Here is an 18046-nt window from a genome sequence, read left to right as displayed (position 1 = left end):
AAGGAAGTGAATCTCATATCCAAATTCCTATGGCTCTTTCTCCAAAATTTACATTGTGTCAACTTTCTATTTATGTTGTATCAGGGTGGTTAGGTGGCGCAGAGGATAGAGCACTGGCCCTGGAGTCTGGATGACCTGAGTTCAAATCCACCCTCAGACACTTAATAATTGCCTGGCTGTGTGATCTTGGGCAAGTCATTTAATCCTGTTGCCTTGCAAAACAAAACAATGTCATTTATGTTGTATTTAATTTTCTGACTACATTTCCTTCTGCCAATAGAATGTAAACCCCTTGAGTAAATCCCTTTTTCATTTTTGTCAGCAGACTCCAAGTACCTAGCAAAGAGTTTGGGGCATAGGCATTTTAATAAATATTCATGATATGCATAAGGTTTTGTTGTTTATTGATTGCTACTTTTTAAAAGTTTGGTAGAATAAAATGCATTCTTAAAAGCTCTACCTGGAGAAGTACTTTCTCTTAAGATCATTCCAGATTACTGGGTCTGGTGACCCATTCATATTCTCAGTTTCCCGGGAGGCTGAAGTTAGTAGCTGCAATGGGCTATGTCAACTGTCTAGCTACACTATGTCATTAATACTTTGATTTCCCCCAAAGTGAGATGATACCAGGGTGCCCCAGTCATGTCAGAAACACTCCTTTTCCTGAGTGCAAATTTGACCTCAGATACATACTAGTTGTGTGAACTTGTATAAGTCTCTTAACTCTGTTTCATCTATAAAATGAGCTAGAGAAGGAAAAGACCAAATTCCAAAGAAAACCCAAAATGGGGTCATAAAGAGTCAGACACAATTGAACAACAACATTTATTAGATTATGGAATCAGAACAGGAAAGGGAGGAAGGGCCAAAAGTTTGGTTTCTGCTCTTGCAATCAAAGTTTACAGTAAGAAAATATCTAAGCTAATGGTTTTTGTTTGTATTTTTGTATTTTTCTTCTGTTTTATTTCTGTTTCTATTTACTTCCAAAATTGCAGATCCAGAGAAAAGATTTTGGTCAAGTAATCCATTTCCTAAGGCATCAGAATTTTTATGAGGTTAAAAGCTTTGTTCTCCCAGTAAGGAAGCACTTAATCAACATGTGTCCTGGCTTATATTTAGTTTGAGGGGAATGAGAGATTGACTGATTTATCCACTGTCAAAGGGACAGCATGTTCCAGAGACTAGACTTAAATCAACCACCTTTTTTCTGTTTCCAGTCAGTTTTATGCTCATTATGGCATTTGATTTATCTGGTTATTATGGTTGTAACATGACAAGATTCAACTACCCACACAGGTCAAGTGAAGTGATAACTACATTGGAATAGGAATCAGTAAACATTGTTTCAAATTCTGACTCCTAGCAGCCTGTCTGTATACATCAGGTTACTTCTAGAGGACCTATTTTTCAGGATGAGAAAATGAGATGATGGATCTCACTGGCCTCTATGTCACTCTTACAACTCTTTTTTTTTTATTCTAAGTTTGGAAAGAGAATTAAATGGGGATATTTTGATGGATCCATGAAAGGTTCTATAAATACAGAGCTAACTAGTTTTTTCATTTTGATTAATAACTCATCAATTTTACTTTTGACCTTGGTTTCATATTCTACTTTTGTTTTTCCCCCATAGAGAAACTTGCTGTTGAAGAAACATTATCTCTTCTGTGTTCAGAACTACAGGTAATTAGTGAATCATATTGTATTCTCTTGTGTTGTGTGGCAGTGGGAAGTCAAATCATGGTTTCTTGTCCAGCACTGAGGTAAAAAACAAGGGAACACAAATGGGAAAGTAAAATTTCACATTTGACCTTGACTGAGAATTATCTCTTCATATTCAATTATTCAACTGACACTGCTTCAGTGAAGAACCAGTCTAAGATATATATATATATATATATATATATATATATATATATATATATACATATACATATACATGCATATATACACATATATACTTGCATATATGCACATATCTATTCCTATATACACATATATTAACTCTCATAAAATGACATATGTAGTTATAATTTATCCACATGCAGTCAAGATTTATAAAAACCACTCTATCTCAGAGGCTATAAAGTGCAGCCCATACCTTAACAAGAACTTCCTCTGAAACCTAATTGTCATCAATCTATTAGATTATGAATTCTTGAGACCAAGAGTGTATTGTAAGTGTAAACATACAAATACAAAATATATTCCATATAAAAATGGAATATATTATAAGTAATATACTGCTATTATAAATTATTTATCATATGTAATATATTGCATCTGTATGAATGTATATATGCATATATATAATCCAACATATATGTGTGAATGGATATCTATGCATGTACGTGTGTGTATGCATATATGTATATATATGTATATATATGTATATATATATATATACATAATTGTGCACTGATTTACTTTCTAAAAAAATTCTCTTTGTTTAGGACAATGACTGATATATAATATGTCCTTAATAAATGAATGTTTAGGGATGGCTAGGTGGCACAGTGGATAGAGTACTGACCCTGGAGTCAGGAGTACCTGAGTTCAAATCTGGTCTCAGACACTTAATAATTACCTAACTGTGTGGCCTTGGGCAAGCCACTTAAACCCATTGCCTTGCAAAAAACTAAAAAAATAAATAAATGAATGTTTGTTGACTTGATTTTGAAGCACCAAGCAAGGAGGAACCCCGTTCTCTTATGGTGTAGCCCATTCCATTTTTGGATAATTCTAACTAATAGGAAAAAAGATTCTTCATATCAAGTTTGCTTGTTTTGTTCTCTAAGGTTAATCAGAATAAATCTAATCCCTGTTGCAAATTCCATCACTTCAAATAATATGTCCCTTGAGGCTTCTCTTCTTCAACTAAATGTCTCTAGTTCTTGAAGCATAATCTTGAATCATAATTGATATGGTGTAATCTCCAAACCCTTCATCTTTCTTTTAGCCTTCTACTGGAGATATTTTAATATACTGGTGCCCTTCCTAAAATGTGCAGTCCAGAAATAAGTAGAGTATTCCAAGTATTATCTGACTTGGACTGGTATAAATTATAACTATCAAATAGAAATGATACTTCCTTTAATGCAAGTTGAAATCTCATTGACTCTTTTGACTTCCAAATTGCACTTCTAAATGCTGGACCTGGAGTTCAGACCACTCTCAGATATCACTAGCTGTAGGACTCTGAGCAAGTCGCTTAACCACTGTCTGTCTCCTGAAACTGTCAGTGTTCCTATTCTGAAAAGGGAGAATAATTGCTGCACCTATTTTACAAAGTTGTGGTTGTGTGGATACAAAAAGAGATAACAAATGTAAAATGCTTACGAACCTTAAAGAGCTCCAAAAACTCTAAATTGAGAATAATGCTAAATCATAATTAAACAGAGCCCTTTTCCTTTCTTATTTCTTCTTCTTTTGCTGTATTGGTATTGATATTTCATGTTCCAAACATTGGAGCCCCTACTGTGTCCCAGTGTGTCACCATTATAAACAGTGAGCTTGACTGCAAGATAAGAGATGATGCTTACTTGACACCCACAGTATTTGGACCAGTGGGAACAACTCAATTTCATTCAGAGTAGCTGCTTACAATGTTTTGATCTCTAGAAATTGGAAATGCTTTTAGACTGAGCAATTTAAAACACACAATAACATTCCAATTCAATGCAACTGAGCTTCCAAAGGCAGGAGCTGACAAATGAATAATTCTGTAACAGTTCCTACAAACCCAGGGTTTTTCCTGCTGTCTCCAACAGTGTCATCACCAAGAATGAAATCAGATAGTTGGAAATGAAAGGACTTTCTTGTCTAACAAAGAAAATAAACAAAGGAGAAGAGTAAGAATAAAAGAGTTCACTTTATAAGGCAAACCCTATCAGTTAGATGCCTGGGTACAGCAGTGTCCTTGGATTGATGAGACTTTTAACTGGGAAGCTCAACTATCAAAATACAATACCAAAGGGGATGTTGAAAATCCTTTATAGGATACATTATCTGTGCCACAGTTTCATTATCTGACAAAGGATGGAATTATATTAAATTAGCTTTAGATTGCTTATTTAATAACCTAACACTTAGCTAAAATTTTAAGATTTGCAAACCAATTTATCTTTGTTGTCTCATTTAACTTTTAGAACAACTCTGGGAGATGGAATAACTCTTATGTACATTTCACAGAGGGTGAAAGTTAGGTGGAGGGTTAAGCAACTGGACAGGAGCACATGGCTTTAGTCAAGAGTTAAGAGTTTGGGGTCTTGTTTAATCTTGTCTCTGTTCCATATTACCACTGTGGTCAGCAAGGGTCTCAGAGCTTTCCTTTCTCTATCTGTTAAATGATGTGTGTTGAAGAATATGATTTCTAAGTTCTTGTTCAGCTCTGAAACTTTGGTTTTATAACAGTAAAGTTTTATAAATCTGATTTTCTTTAAGGGAAAAATCTAAGGATGACTTGCATTTGAACAAGTAAAGCCCAGCCTATAGGGAATGTTCATAAGATATTGGCAACTTTGGGGTGGTTGGCTTTGTTTTGTAAGGAGGAGAAAGTCTAGTGAGATCAGCTGCATCCCTTTGTTGTACTTAAATGAATGCTAGGTCAGGAAGGAATCCTGTTGAATAGTTGGAGGGTAAGGTTGAAATAGAGATTCTGGGAATCAGTCACTTCTCCCCAAAGTCACCTTTTAGTGGAGTAGCCAAGTGTGCAGCCAAGTGAAAAAGCATCTCCCCCTTATCCGGTGCCAGAAAAGGAATAACATAAGCTGCAGGGTGGAAATGGTAGGTAGAACAGTACCACCTAGTGGCTGACATTGGACAACAAATCAATGAGTATTCTAAAGACTCCCTTTCTCTTTCCAAAACAGAAAATAAAATAAATCTTTTATGGTTATTTAAGGTCGTTTTTACCAACACATAAAAGTCCACAGTGATGTTCTAGGCAGATTTATGAGGAGCTTACTGAAATGCCTCCCTTGAGTCTTAAGTTCTTCTCCCAACAGTCAAAATTAACTTATAAAGGGGAAAAAATATGAACTTGCCAGCAGATTGAAAAATAAAAATGTGTCTCAGAATAACAGGCACTATTTGCTATTGGTAAACAGCCTCCCAAGAAACAAAAGATGGGATTCCTTGGCACACGCGGAACAATTCAGGAAAATTAGAATTGTTTCTGCATTTACAATCTCACTGAATCTTATTGATGTCAAAGATCATTTGACTCTCCCCATCTGAAGCAAGAATACCTTAATCATCATCCCTGATAAATAAGTTACCCCATCTTGCTTTGAATTCTTTCAGGCAAGCAATTTCCTCATAAAATAACCTTTGCCTTCCCTCTTAAATTCTTGAAAAGTTCTCACTGTTGGAAAGTTTGTAAGTTAAACAATCAATAGTTTTTAGATGTCTTGTTTTTCCATTCCTTACCAGAATTTGTGGGCATCACAATTGAGGCAGTCAATATATATTAAGCACCTACTTTCTGCCAAACATTGTGTTATGCACTAAGTAAACAAAGAAAGTCAAAAAAAAGTTTCTGCACTCAAGGAATTCACAATCTCATTAAAAAAAACAACACATGAAATAAAAACTATAAAGGAATGTGTGAAGCATCACGCTAAAATCTAGAGAACTGGATTAAGCTGGGAAAAGATGGATTGACTGCCCTCAGAGGATCTGTGAGGAGCTCTTTTAGGTCCAGCTCCACCTTCTCCAACCAGAAAGAAGAAGGGGCAAGAGAAATACCATCTAAGTTCTAGTTATCATTATCATCATCACTAATTGTAGCTAAGAATTTCATTGGGAAGATGTGTAATGCAAATAAAACTATTAGGTAGCCACAGATAAAGACAAGAATAATAATGATAGGATTAACTCATTTCTCCTCTGAGAGGCAGGCAACATCCTGCCTACTTCAGTCAGGAAGATCTAGCTTTAAATCCTGTCTCTGAGATATAATAGTTGTGATCTGGGTAAATTTGCCTTTCTTTTTTCAAAAAGGACAATGACATCAGGGAGATGATGCTATGACAAGCACATGAATTGGATATGAGTGAGGAGGTGCTGTGATAGGTCAACAGTCTCATTTTCTCCTCCAGAGCCATCTGGGTCCAGTTGGCTAAATTTGAATCAGGATGACTGGAGATAGCCCTGCATGTGAGGCAATCTGCGTTGAGTGACTTGCCCAGGGTCATATAGCTAGTTGAAGTTAAGTATCTGAGGCCAAATTCAAACTGGTCTTTCTGACTCCAAGGCCAGTTCTCTACCCACTGCACCGCCTAGCTGCAGGCAATGTTCTAATCCTGGTGGTAGCAAAAGTGTTTTGGATCTGCATGAATTCTCCATGACAATGAAACTATAGGTGCTTAAAAAAATGCCAGATCATTTATCTAACACTTTAAAAACTTTGACTCATACCTTTAAGGTCCACTGCTAAGATATAATTACTAACTTTTTATAGATAAAGGAAAATGAGACCCTGCAAAGCAAGCTATTTTTACCCAAGGTGAGATACTTTATTAATAAAGTAAGGATACCATAAATTCTAAATTCTGGAAGGAGAGTGGGGTGGGGGGATCTTAAAGGCCATCAAATCTAACCCTTTCATTTTGCAGACGAGGAAGCTAAAGCTCAGAGAGTTGGAGAGATTTATTTAAAGACATACTCATAATTGACCTAGAATCATAATCTGAGTCTTTAGAATAGAAAATTAATATTCTTTCCACTATATCATATTTATCACATTTTATTTTTTAATTCAATTTTCAAAACAACCTCACCCCCCAACATATGAAAGAAAAACATGAAAACCCATTAAATATAGGTATGGTCAAGCAAATTTCCATAATTGTCATGCCCCAAGATAATTTTAAAGATAAGCTCAATCTGCACTGAATTCTTCAGTTGTTTACTGAAATTGTATTGGTCATTATGTTGACCAGAGTTCTGAAGCCTTTCACAATTGTTTATCTTTACATTATTATTGCTATTGTATAATTTGCTCTCCTGGCTCTATAAGTCTTCATAAGTTTCTCTGAAACTCTCACTTTCATCATTTCTTATAGTACAGTATTCTTCTATTACATTCAAATACCATAGCATATTCAACCATTTCCTAATTAATGATTACCCTTTTAGATTCTAATTCTTTATCATCACAAAAGAGCTGTTAATTAAGATTTTGCTTTGTTAATAGTTTTTATGTTGTTATTGTTGCTTCATAGACTATTGAACTGGCAGAAAACTTAGAGAGGGCCTGGTTCTTACTCCATCCATTTTGAAAATTGGGAAACAGACTCAGAGATATAAAATGACTTGCCTGACATTTCACATTTAGTAAATGTGATTTTGAGGTTAAGTAGCTGATCATCCCTTCCTTCAAACAGAATCTTTATGATTCTTTGTTGGGGTGAATATAGGGGGGATTCCTGTGGAGACAAGAATTAGAATAGTGAGATGCCATCTAACAAACCTTTCCTAAACTTTGCTGAGTATAAATCATTTTGTAAGATTGTAACAATTATAAGTTTTAAATTGTTTAATGTCATTTAATTATAGGATGACAACGTGAAGTCATTTAACCTAAAAGTAGTGGTAATGTCTATAGAAACACATAGAAAAAAACAGAAAGTTACATTTTCCCACTGTTATTCTGTTTCAGAGAGATGAGGTTTACAGTTTTTTGATGAACTCTTTTTTTTTAAATAAAACCAAAATTTATTAAAAAGATTACAAGACATGGGAAAGGCGAGAGAGAGAGAGAGAGAGAGAGAGAGAGAGAGAGAGAGAGAGAGAGAGAGAGAGAGAGAGAGAGAAGAATAGTCAAGTAGCCTTGGTTGGGCCATAGTCGGAAAAGACTGCAGGCCCTGAATTGGATTCCAGCTCAGTTTTTTACATCTTGCTTCTCATCCAGAGGGCGAAAGGTGAACTCCCTTCCCCCAAACTCAACTGGAATTAGGTAGAGGGCTAAGCCTAATGTGATCAGGATACAAATTTTACATTAAACAAGGGTATTTAAAGAATGGGGAGGTTCCCCACCCAAGATTACAATTATTTTTGTTATAATCAGAATTCTCTACTTCAAGTCAATTTACATCTTAAGAGTCAATTTACATCCCCACCCAAATTCTTTTTGTTATTTTCTGCATCATTACTCAATCATTTTAGGACCAGAATCTTCTGGGCCTTTTCAGAGTCCATTTGGATATGGGAGGGCTTCATTGGGGCAGGGTCCAGGGAAGGATTGGCTGGCAAAGCTGACTGGCATCTGCAGAGGCTGGTCTGGGAGCTATACAGCTAAGAGAAACAAAAACTCAAGAAAAAAAATTGAGCAAGCAAAAACCAGAGATATTGTAAAAGAGAAGGCTATTTAGCAGAGGTCTAATAATTAGGGAAAAAAAAAACTAGAAGGTCTCTAAGGGGCAGGAATTATACTGTATGATCCTAAGCCAGTATCAAAATGTCTTTTTATAAGAACATGGGTTCCAATATAACACAGATTTGTTGATGGATACTACACAAATTGCAAACAAAAACTCAAAAATAGTACAAACAATTGTACTGAAAAAAAAGCATTTAAAACTGCACGTGTCCAAAAGTAATTTGCAAGAAAATTTTCTATGGCTTTGGTCATGTTTAAAATGAACAAAAATTCCATTTGAAGAATAGATATCTCCTTTAAAGTCATTAAACATGCCAGTAGGCATTATCCTGATCCACTGGCTCACTCTCAAACTTAGTTATGATGTACCTGGAATAATCATGGCAATTTACTATTACAGAGCAGAGAGGGACATGAGGACATGTTCCCTTATGAAGTCATACAGACAATATTTTTCAATGGGTCATGTGAGGGAAATTTTAAAAGAATCCTATCCTAGTTGAGGCTTGAAAGAATGACTCCAGCCCTATAGGGCTAACTGGCTTCACTGGGATATTGTCTTTCTATTTTATCATACCTGATGTCAGGCAGATCAATATGTTGTAATATAGCAATTACCTATAACCAGAGCTTCAGGTGGCATGAGCACTAAGGAGAACCAAGAGTGTGCCAGGCTATAATTTGGTATAGGAGATCCAGGAAAAGATCATAATTCAATTGTTGCTCATGTAGCTAAGGGCAGTGCTATAAATGAAATGCAATAAACAGATTTTGAGATGTAAAAATAATCCTAATTCATTTTTTTATAAAATCAACTTTTTACAATGAACCTATTTAGTTATTAACTAGTTTTAAAGTAACTAAACATCTCCTTCTGGATAAAAGGTTGCTCATCATCTCCATACTTCTCACATAACAATTGGCTAGAGAATGTCAGAAAAATCTCAAATCATCATTATTTTATCTTTCTCATGTTACATAGGTGCTTTTCCCCCAAAGCAAATAACCAGTTTATTGCCAGTTTACATATATAGCTAGATATTTCTATAAACTTTTAACTACTAACCATCTCAGAATACAAATTACTTTCAGAATTCTTTAAAACCATTATACCACCCCTTCAAAACAATCACATGTTAATTCTAGGCTTTAACATTAAAGTATTCATATAGCTTACATGTTCACAAGAGAACCAAACACTGTTAGTATTTCTTTTAAGTTACAAAAGAATATAACATGACTGATAAATACATATACATATATTCCTTTCCATAAAGATATGATGATAAATGTAAATGACAAAGATTACAACTTTCTTTCTTTACCAAAAGACCTTGTGAGATTGCTGACATATATTGTCAACAATATATTATTTATTGTCAACTATTGTCAATATATTATCAATTTAAAATCAAAACAAATCAGATTAAAAATTTAGTAGAATTTCTCTTCCCCAAAAGAAATTAGTAGATTATATATAATTCAATATTCCCAAATTCCTTGAAATACAATTTATCTCAGTTATATTTTCCTTCTTAACACACACAAATTCTCAATATTTGTTAAACAACTTAGGTGAGTAAATTACTCATTTAGCTCTCAGATAGTTTCTTTTTAAACACAAGATGGTGACCTTTTCCTCTATCAAAGGCCTTCCCACTCTCTTTTCAAAGCTTCTTGGGGGCAAGGCATTAGTTCACAAATGAGATCATTTCACAAACTTTGCCAGCTTTCAAATGGTATAAGGAGATAGGCTCAGATCCCAACTTCATTAATTCCTTAAAATTAGACCTTTTTAAGCAATTAAATTCAAAACTCAAACTAAAAGGAGTAACACTTAACTCAAGTAACTGTAACTATTTCAGTTCTGAATTATACACACACACACAGGTACAGGAATTTAGACACAGGCAACTCTTTTGTATCAAATTTATCATGCTGAGATTGATACCCTAGCCGGTACCAGATCTCAGAATACAGACAAATTTTCCTAACTCTCCAGGTCAGTAGAGAGATGTGAAAATGTCCCATTGATGTTTAAATACACATGTACACACATATACACACATATATTTTTTGAATGTGCCAAATATGACCAGTCAAAAAAATAAACATTTTTTTAGAATCAATCAGAATTTCTTGAGGAACCTGTTATATATTCATTAAGATTTTGAAAGAGCCAAGCAATAGTTAAAACTGAATGCATTCTTAAGTAACTTTATAAAATTCAAATCCAGTTACTCATGAAATCTGAATTTCCTAGTTCCAGAAAAAGTTTTCCCCCTTTTTTTCTTAACTAATTGACAATCTGCCTATTTCCCCTTGCCCCTCCCAAGGGTGGGATTTCCTCAGCCCAGCTATATAGGGATTGGAATTGATAAGCATGTGTAGCCTAAGGAAACCCCCCCCCCCTTCCCCAAATCAGGAGGGTATGGGGATCCCCTGTTTCCTAAAACAAGTTTTTGGGCGGTCTTACCCTTCCTGCAGTGAAGTATGCATTCCATATGAGACATAGGTTTGAGTTTCTAAGTTCTAAAAAGGAAAATTTTCCTTCTCTTGCCCCTCTCCCTCTATGGTGGCGAGGGGGGAAGGGAATGAGAGAACATTTCAAAAAGAAAGAAAGATAGAAAAAGAGTGTCACCTAAGGGATAATTTCCAGGAGCTCAGATGTTTTGCTTTTGTCAAATCTAATTCCTTCTAAGAAGCAAGCACACAGCTGGGGGAGGAGTATTGGTACTGGATTCCCCACCACACCCCTCCATAGTTTGTTCTCTGTCAATTTATAGGTGGGCAAACAAGTCAATTGGACATACTCTGAATGTCCTTCCTTAACAACTCTCCTTCACAGTAGGGTATAAACCAAACATACCTCAGAACTGCCAACACCAGCCAGTCTGAAAACCAGGCAGGCCCATACCAGGGCTACTGCCAAATACCACGTGGGTTCAGCTTTGCTGACAACCCACAAACTCAACTATTTTTCATTTTGCAGTAAAAAGGAAAACACAGAAGGAGGGCTAAAGGTCTAAGAATAAGTATCTAAAAACGGGAATGTTGCTTCTCACCTATGGAGCTTGATCCAGTTTCCCAGTCTGGGCAGAGAGAATCCCTTTGTTGATTGCCAAAATGTAGCTGCTGGCTACTTGGGTTAGGTTCTACCTATGAGGAATCATTATTCAGACTGGGAAAGCATGGGTGGAAATAAAACAAAAATTTATTAAAAGGCTAGGGGGGAGAGAGAGAGAGACAGAGAGAGAGAGAGAGAGAGAGAGAGACAGAGAGAGAGACAGAGAATCAAACAGCCTTGAGTGGGCCATGGTCAGAGAAGACTGCCAGCCTTTGATGAACTCTTAACTATTACAGGGGTTTGAGTCATTTTTCTTCTGCTATTTTAGTTAATTATCCCATCAGTTTGTAGCCTCAGTAAAGAAACTCTCCCTAAATGAGCTTCATACAAGTCCAGTATTAATATGGGAACTTGAGACCTTAAGAATATGCCCCTCTCTGGTTTTCATTACTACACCAATGTTTAGGGTCTATAATCTTGCCATCTGAACTTCAATTTTGAATGTGTTCCCTTACCAACATGGCTACTTCACCCTTCAGTATGTGAGACTAATCCTTTGTTTATATTGCCACATCACATATGTAATATATGTGTGTGTGTGTGTGTGTATGTGTGTATGTTTGTGTGCATTTGCTCATCTTAAGCTGCATCACATAACAGTGTAGTTCAAGAGTATATCATTTCCTGGGGCAGCTAGGTAGTGCAGTGGATAGAGAACCACCCTGGAGTCAGGAGGACCTGAGTTCAAATCTGGCCTCAGACACTTAATAATTACCTAGCTGTGTGACCTTAGGCAAGTCACTTAATCCCACTGCCTTGTAGGAAAAAAAAATAGAGAGTATATCATTTCCTGAGTACAAGTTTTCTAGATATCCCGAATGCTTTAACCTGAGTTGTTTGGTCAAATAAATTAAATATACTGGCTTGGTGGTACAAAGACAGAATACAACTAAATCAATTCCTGATCTCCAGGACAATGCATTTAAATAGAAAACCCATACTGAAGATGGAATTTGGAGACCTTGGTATCAGTTTTCATGTCATAATTTATAGCCTGTGTGATCTTGGCCATCATTTATTCTTGCTGGACTACTGTTTCCTCATTCCTGTAATGTAGATTAAGATGAGATGGCCTCTGAAGTCCCTTCAAATTCTAGATCTAGAAAGCTAAGCTGCAAAAGTGATTCACATTTCTCTCAGTTTCTCTTCTGCACAAAGAGGGTATGAAACTCAGTGAGATGATCCTTACCACTATGAATGCCAACTAAATCTTATGATCTGTGACTTGAAAACTTAGAACTCTTTCTACTATACCAATCTTTGAAAAATAATGGAATAAGGGGTTTTTTGGGGGTTTTGTTTGGGTTTGGTTTTTTTTTTTTGGAGAAGTTGGTTAAGGAATCAGTTAGAGATAACTTCATGGCAAAACTGGGACCAGTAGGATTTGACCTAAGGAATCTTTCCCCCCCACCAGCTACTGAACAATCCAGAGAAGATAGCAGAGCAGATAAGTAAAGATCTCACTTGGCTTTGCTCCCACCTCTTGGAACTATGGACCCAATTCCTGGAAATGGTGTCTCTGAACCCTGAAGTCACAACATATCTCAACAAGGAGCACCATGCTCTAAGGGTAAGGAGAAAAAAAATAGCTTTGTGAATAACTTTCAAGTATGTGTCAATAATCTTTTGACCCTAGAATCTGAAAGGAAATGTACAGTGAATTCAAATCCATTGGCAAAAGCATGAGCTACACAATTGGGAACTTCTTGACAACAGGACTACTCAGTCAAAAAGAATGTGATATAATAGAAAGAATAGTAATTTGAAAGTCAGAAGACAGAGTTTAAATTCTAATTCTGCTGCTTTTTACCTCTGGGACTTTGGGAAAGTCATTTGATTTTTGCTGAGTTTCAAATACCCATCAGTAAAATGAAGGCACAATGTTCTTAACCAGCACCCACCCCGGTGTCTACAGACTTCTCTTTCTGTCTTCCTAAGCTTCCTTGTGATTGAAAAATGACTGACTGTGACTTTTGAATCAGAATTTGGTTTGGCACTTTTTTAAGAGTTGCAAAGAGGATATTTTGAGACAGCTTGGCAAACTTTCTAACTTCACTCTGTCATTTTTGGCTATGCCTCCCAGCTTCCCCCTAAAGCTTCTCTGGCATATATGTTTATTCACTATTTATAGCTAAGGTCAAGAATAACTCTTTATTTTTTCACTTATCCAGTACTTTTCCAATTTCGGGGAGATTTTGAAGGTTATAGATAGTGTTTTCATAACTACATCTACTGATTCACTCAGTTCCTGGGACATAGTTTGTCCGATCCTGATTGTTTAAAATCATTGAGGGAAGGCAGATGCTCTCCTCATTATCTCCTCAATTATCATAGTTTTTAATTCCTTGTTAAACATTTAAATTTATTTTGTTTCCCATGTGAATATTCTTCTCCTTCAATCAGAAAATTGAAGTAAATAGGGGGGCAATTCTGCCTTTAAAAATCACTGTCATCTATTCCATTTTCCCCCTTATTTAATTTGTCTTTTGCCTTAAAAAAGCTCAAAGTCTTTTTTTCTAGAATATTTTAATGTCTACAATAGGACAGAGATTGGTTATAAATAAGCAGTTTCTAGATTCCAAGGGATTTTTACTGATCTGTGGTTGATGAATGAAGAATGCTTCAAGACCCCAAGCTCAAAGAAAAAAGAAAAAGAAAAAGAAAGAATCAGCAAAAATATGAGAGAATATTGCTGTGGAAAAAGAACATACTTGCAAACCCCAGTTTGCTCTTCAGAAAGGAGATCACAGAAGTATATATTTATGATATAATCATGCATAGTAGATTCCCAAGAGGCTCTCTGCTTCCATCTCCTCCCAAAGAAGAGAATGCTTTTTGGAGAATAGAATGTAGAATATTAGAGCTTTAATGAATTTCAGACTTCTGCTGAGTCAGTAACCAGAGTTTATCAAATGAAGGAACAGATGCCCAGAGAAGGAAAACTAAGGAGAACATAGTGAGCCAATATTAGATTTAGGATCACCTATTTCATAAATCCTAATGTAGGGCTATTTCTATTCAAAAGGAGTGTGGAAGGAAACATGATTCAAGTTGAAGGGAGTGGAGAATAAAATGGGGATACTGGTGATTCCCAAAGATGTATTTCTCCTCTGCTAAGTACTAATGTTACTCCTGAAGCAATATAGATGATCAATTGAAGATGTATAAATGTCCAGCAAAAGGTCATATGAGGGCAGTTAGGTAGCGCAGTGGATAGAGCACCAGCCCTGGAGTCAGGAGTACCTGAGTTCAAATCCAGCCTCAAACATTTAATAATTACCTAGCTGTGTGGCCTTGGGCAAGCTGCTTAACCCCATTGCCTTGCCAAAAAAAAAAGTCATATGATAAGGTTTAGCCAATGAAAATATCCATTTTGGGAAAACTGCTAGATTTAAAATAGTTTAACATTTTCTTTCCTAGGTCAGAAGATTTTCAGAGGCTTTCTTCTTTATGGAACATAAAAAACTTTCTGTCCTGACATTTCAGGAAAGTGTGTAAGTATAGCCCTCAAATTGCATATACAGAGACACACAGTTATAAAAATATATCCATATCCATATATGTATGCACCTATATATAAAACACATATGTATTTGTGTGTATTTATATGTATAGGTATACATATAACCAATATATGAAATAAATATGAATAGCATATTTCACACATAACAAAATATTATATCTAAATATATATTTATTTACTTGTATTTGATTATCAATTAATCCAAAACATTTATAACAAGATGCTTCTCTGTGATTTGTCATGTTCTATACACAATGAGAGTTTAACTTCATGATATAAAGTATAGATCCTGTTTTCAAGGAAATTATAACCTTGAAGACCCTGGAAATAAGACATATACTCAGACAATGATAATAAAGATCAAAAGAAGGCACAAAATATTGTGAAAGAAGTAGCTGTAGAATAAAATATTTCTGCCTGAATGGGGAAATAAAAAAAGAGTTCATGAAATAGAATGCTTGTCAAGGGTATGCTGGGTCCAGCTCAAAACAGCTCATGAGAACCAATTATTAAATATTCAGTGAAAGTTTTCACCTCAACAATCAACATAAGTTACAAATCAGGGCTTGTTTTATTGTTTTGTTCGTTATATTGCTTTAAGAAAGTGATGAAAAATATTAATAGTGCATATTAAAACTAAATGTATGTCCAGTATGTGTGTATATACTCACACATATTTTATACATATAAACATATACTCACACATGCTATATGTACATATATAAAATGTATGCGTATGTGTATGTATGTGTATGTATGCATGCACACTTCCCCTTAATGACTACTTGTTAACATGCACACTAAAGATTTTGGTAAATGAAGATTTAGAGGGAAAGGATTACATGTGATTTCAATGATATAGACAAAGGCTCCACAATTAGGGACTTAATGGTAATTGTTCTATTTCAGTAGTATATAAAGACAAATAACCTGAGAAAACTACAAACAATAGATTGGAACCAAATTGAAGAGTTTCATGATTATCAGAATCTTATGTTTACATATTTATAAATACAAAAACAGAACTATAGGTTAGGAATCATATGCATAATAGATGGAAAGATGTAGAGACTGGAGACAAGGAGACAAGGCAGCCAATAAAATGGTCCAAAGTAAACATGTTAAAAGCCTGAAGTAGGTTCATCCAAAGAAGATGAAGTTAATTATTTAATTAATAATTTTTCATCTCTTACCATGGAAGATCAGAGATTGCCCTTCTCCATGTATCTAGTCTTTCTTTCCTTTCCTGGAATGATTCAGACAAACATTTCACAGGGAGAAACTGAGTGGGTGGCATATAAGTCAAACATTTTTATCAAATTTAGCATAATTTTATACAAGTGAATCAAATAGAATTGTTCTCTTCCCTAGAGTTGTGCCCACTATTTTTAAAGAATAATTTAAAAGTAACTAGAAGGGCAGATTTATCTGTTTAAGAGCACTAAGATATTCAGTATCTTGCTAAACTAATTTATCTTAAGAATTGAAAAGATCCCTAATTGTGAATTCAAATGGCTCTCCTTTTTTCTCCTCTTTTATAAAGAAAAAAAGGGAATCATCAATGGAGCATGGATTAGTGTGGAGAATGGAATGGGGATATTGATAATTCTCAAAGATTCATTTCTTTTCTTCTGAGTACTGATCTTAGTCCTCAAGTCAGCATGAATGATCAAATAGGGACATTTAATTAATTATTAAGTGCTCGATAAAGTCATCTTTTTTAAATAATATTTGATCCCCCCCCACTTACATATAAAAGTATTTTAAGATTATCTCTTTTCCTTCCTGGCCCTCCCAGGTTTATTCCTCCCCCAATAATCTTCTACTCTCTTCCTTTTATTCTTCCTTATTATCATCTCTTCCTTTTCATCCTTTTGTCCTCTTTTTATTTTCCTGGAATCCTAAAAATAATACAAGAAGAAAGAACCTTGGAATATAGAATAAGAGAAAGAATGGTACAATGGAAAAGGCATGACTCTAGAGACTTTGGGTTTAGAACCTGCCCCATATGAATTTGGTCATGTTACTTCATTTCTGTAAATCTGTTTTCTAAATTGTATAATGAAAGAACTAGATTAAATCATCTCTGATTTCTTTGTAAGATCTAGATATAAGATCATAATGTTTAAAATCTAGACTATTAAAATCCAAAGTGATATTAGGAATAATCTAAACATTGCCAAATGTAACATACCCAACTGCTGGATATGTCCCATTTGAGTTTTTAAACATTTTTTAAAGCCTAATTACTGTGCATCTATGAATTAGTGTCCCAGGAGATTCTAACCACCTGCCTTCTCCAACTATTTTATAATTGACTATTGCCAGAAATCATTTTAGCAATCTTAGAATCGATTAGTGGTGATAATTATAACAAGAGTGACAGTTTGGTATAGCAGACAGAGAACTGAACCTGAAGGCAGGAAGACATGAGTTCAGGTCCCACATGTGACAAAACCTGACTGTGTGATGATGGGTAAATCTTTTAATTACTAATTCTTTTTTTGACTCTCTATGAGTTGAAAAGAAAGTATAGTAGAGGAAATATGTAGCAAATGTTCTGTTCCAACCATGCTAAATCAAGAAACTTTTAATGAACTAGCCTTCCATTAACACTGACCCCAGTCACATTTTCTAATCACTTCAGACCGCCTATAGTCACCTACTCTCATCCCATTGTTTAAAACTATCAAAATTCAGAGCTATCTCACAAAAACCATTTGAAACCTGGCCATGGTCTCATCCCATTGCTATTAGAGAAGGGGTTGGTGGGTTCCATCTGGTGTTTCTTGATTGCAGCCTAAGGGACTCTGCCCAACAAGGGATGATGTTGAGATAACAGGGACTATCCTGATTCCTCCCTTACCTTCCCTGCTCCCCGATATAAACCTTTTCTTTTCTGATTCTTGATTCACCCTAATTGCAACACTCTTCCACTCTTCTTTAAATTTCCCTTGCCTGATAGCAGTCCAATAGTAATGTCCTGTAACTATTTCTCTCTTATGCTGCTTAC

General features: G+C 35.3%; 1 protein-coding gene across 2 annotated transcripts in view; it reads left to right on the top strand.

The window, feature by feature from the left end:
- The window catches only part of FAM135B (family with sequence similarity 135 member B), a 510321-nt gene that overhangs the window by 450634 nt on the left and 41641 nt on the right, over window positions 1-18046 (top strand). For both annotated transcript variants that reach the window (XM_074202646.1, XM_074202647.1), the window contains exons 9-11: window positions 1634-1683; window positions 12925-13080; window positions 14931-15004. In XM_074202646.1, the coding sequence (XP_074058747.1) occupies window positions 1634-1683; window positions 12925-13080; window positions 14931-15004 (280 nt within the window). The remainder of the gene's footprint in view (window positions 1-1633; window positions 1684-12924; window positions 13081-14930; window positions 15005-18046) is intronic.

This window comes from Macrotis lagotis, chromosome X, assembly GCF_037893015.1.
Source record: "Macrotis lagotis isolate mMagLag1 chromosome X, bilby.v1.9.chrom.fasta, whole genome shotgun sequence".
Classification (NCBI taxonomy): domain Eukaryota; kingdom Metazoa; phylum Chordata; class Mammalia; order Peramelemorphia; family Peramelidae; genus Macrotis; species Macrotis lagotis.
The sequence above is the reverse complement of the archived record's forward strand: the minus strand, read 5'-3'. Positions and strand labels throughout refer to the sequence as shown.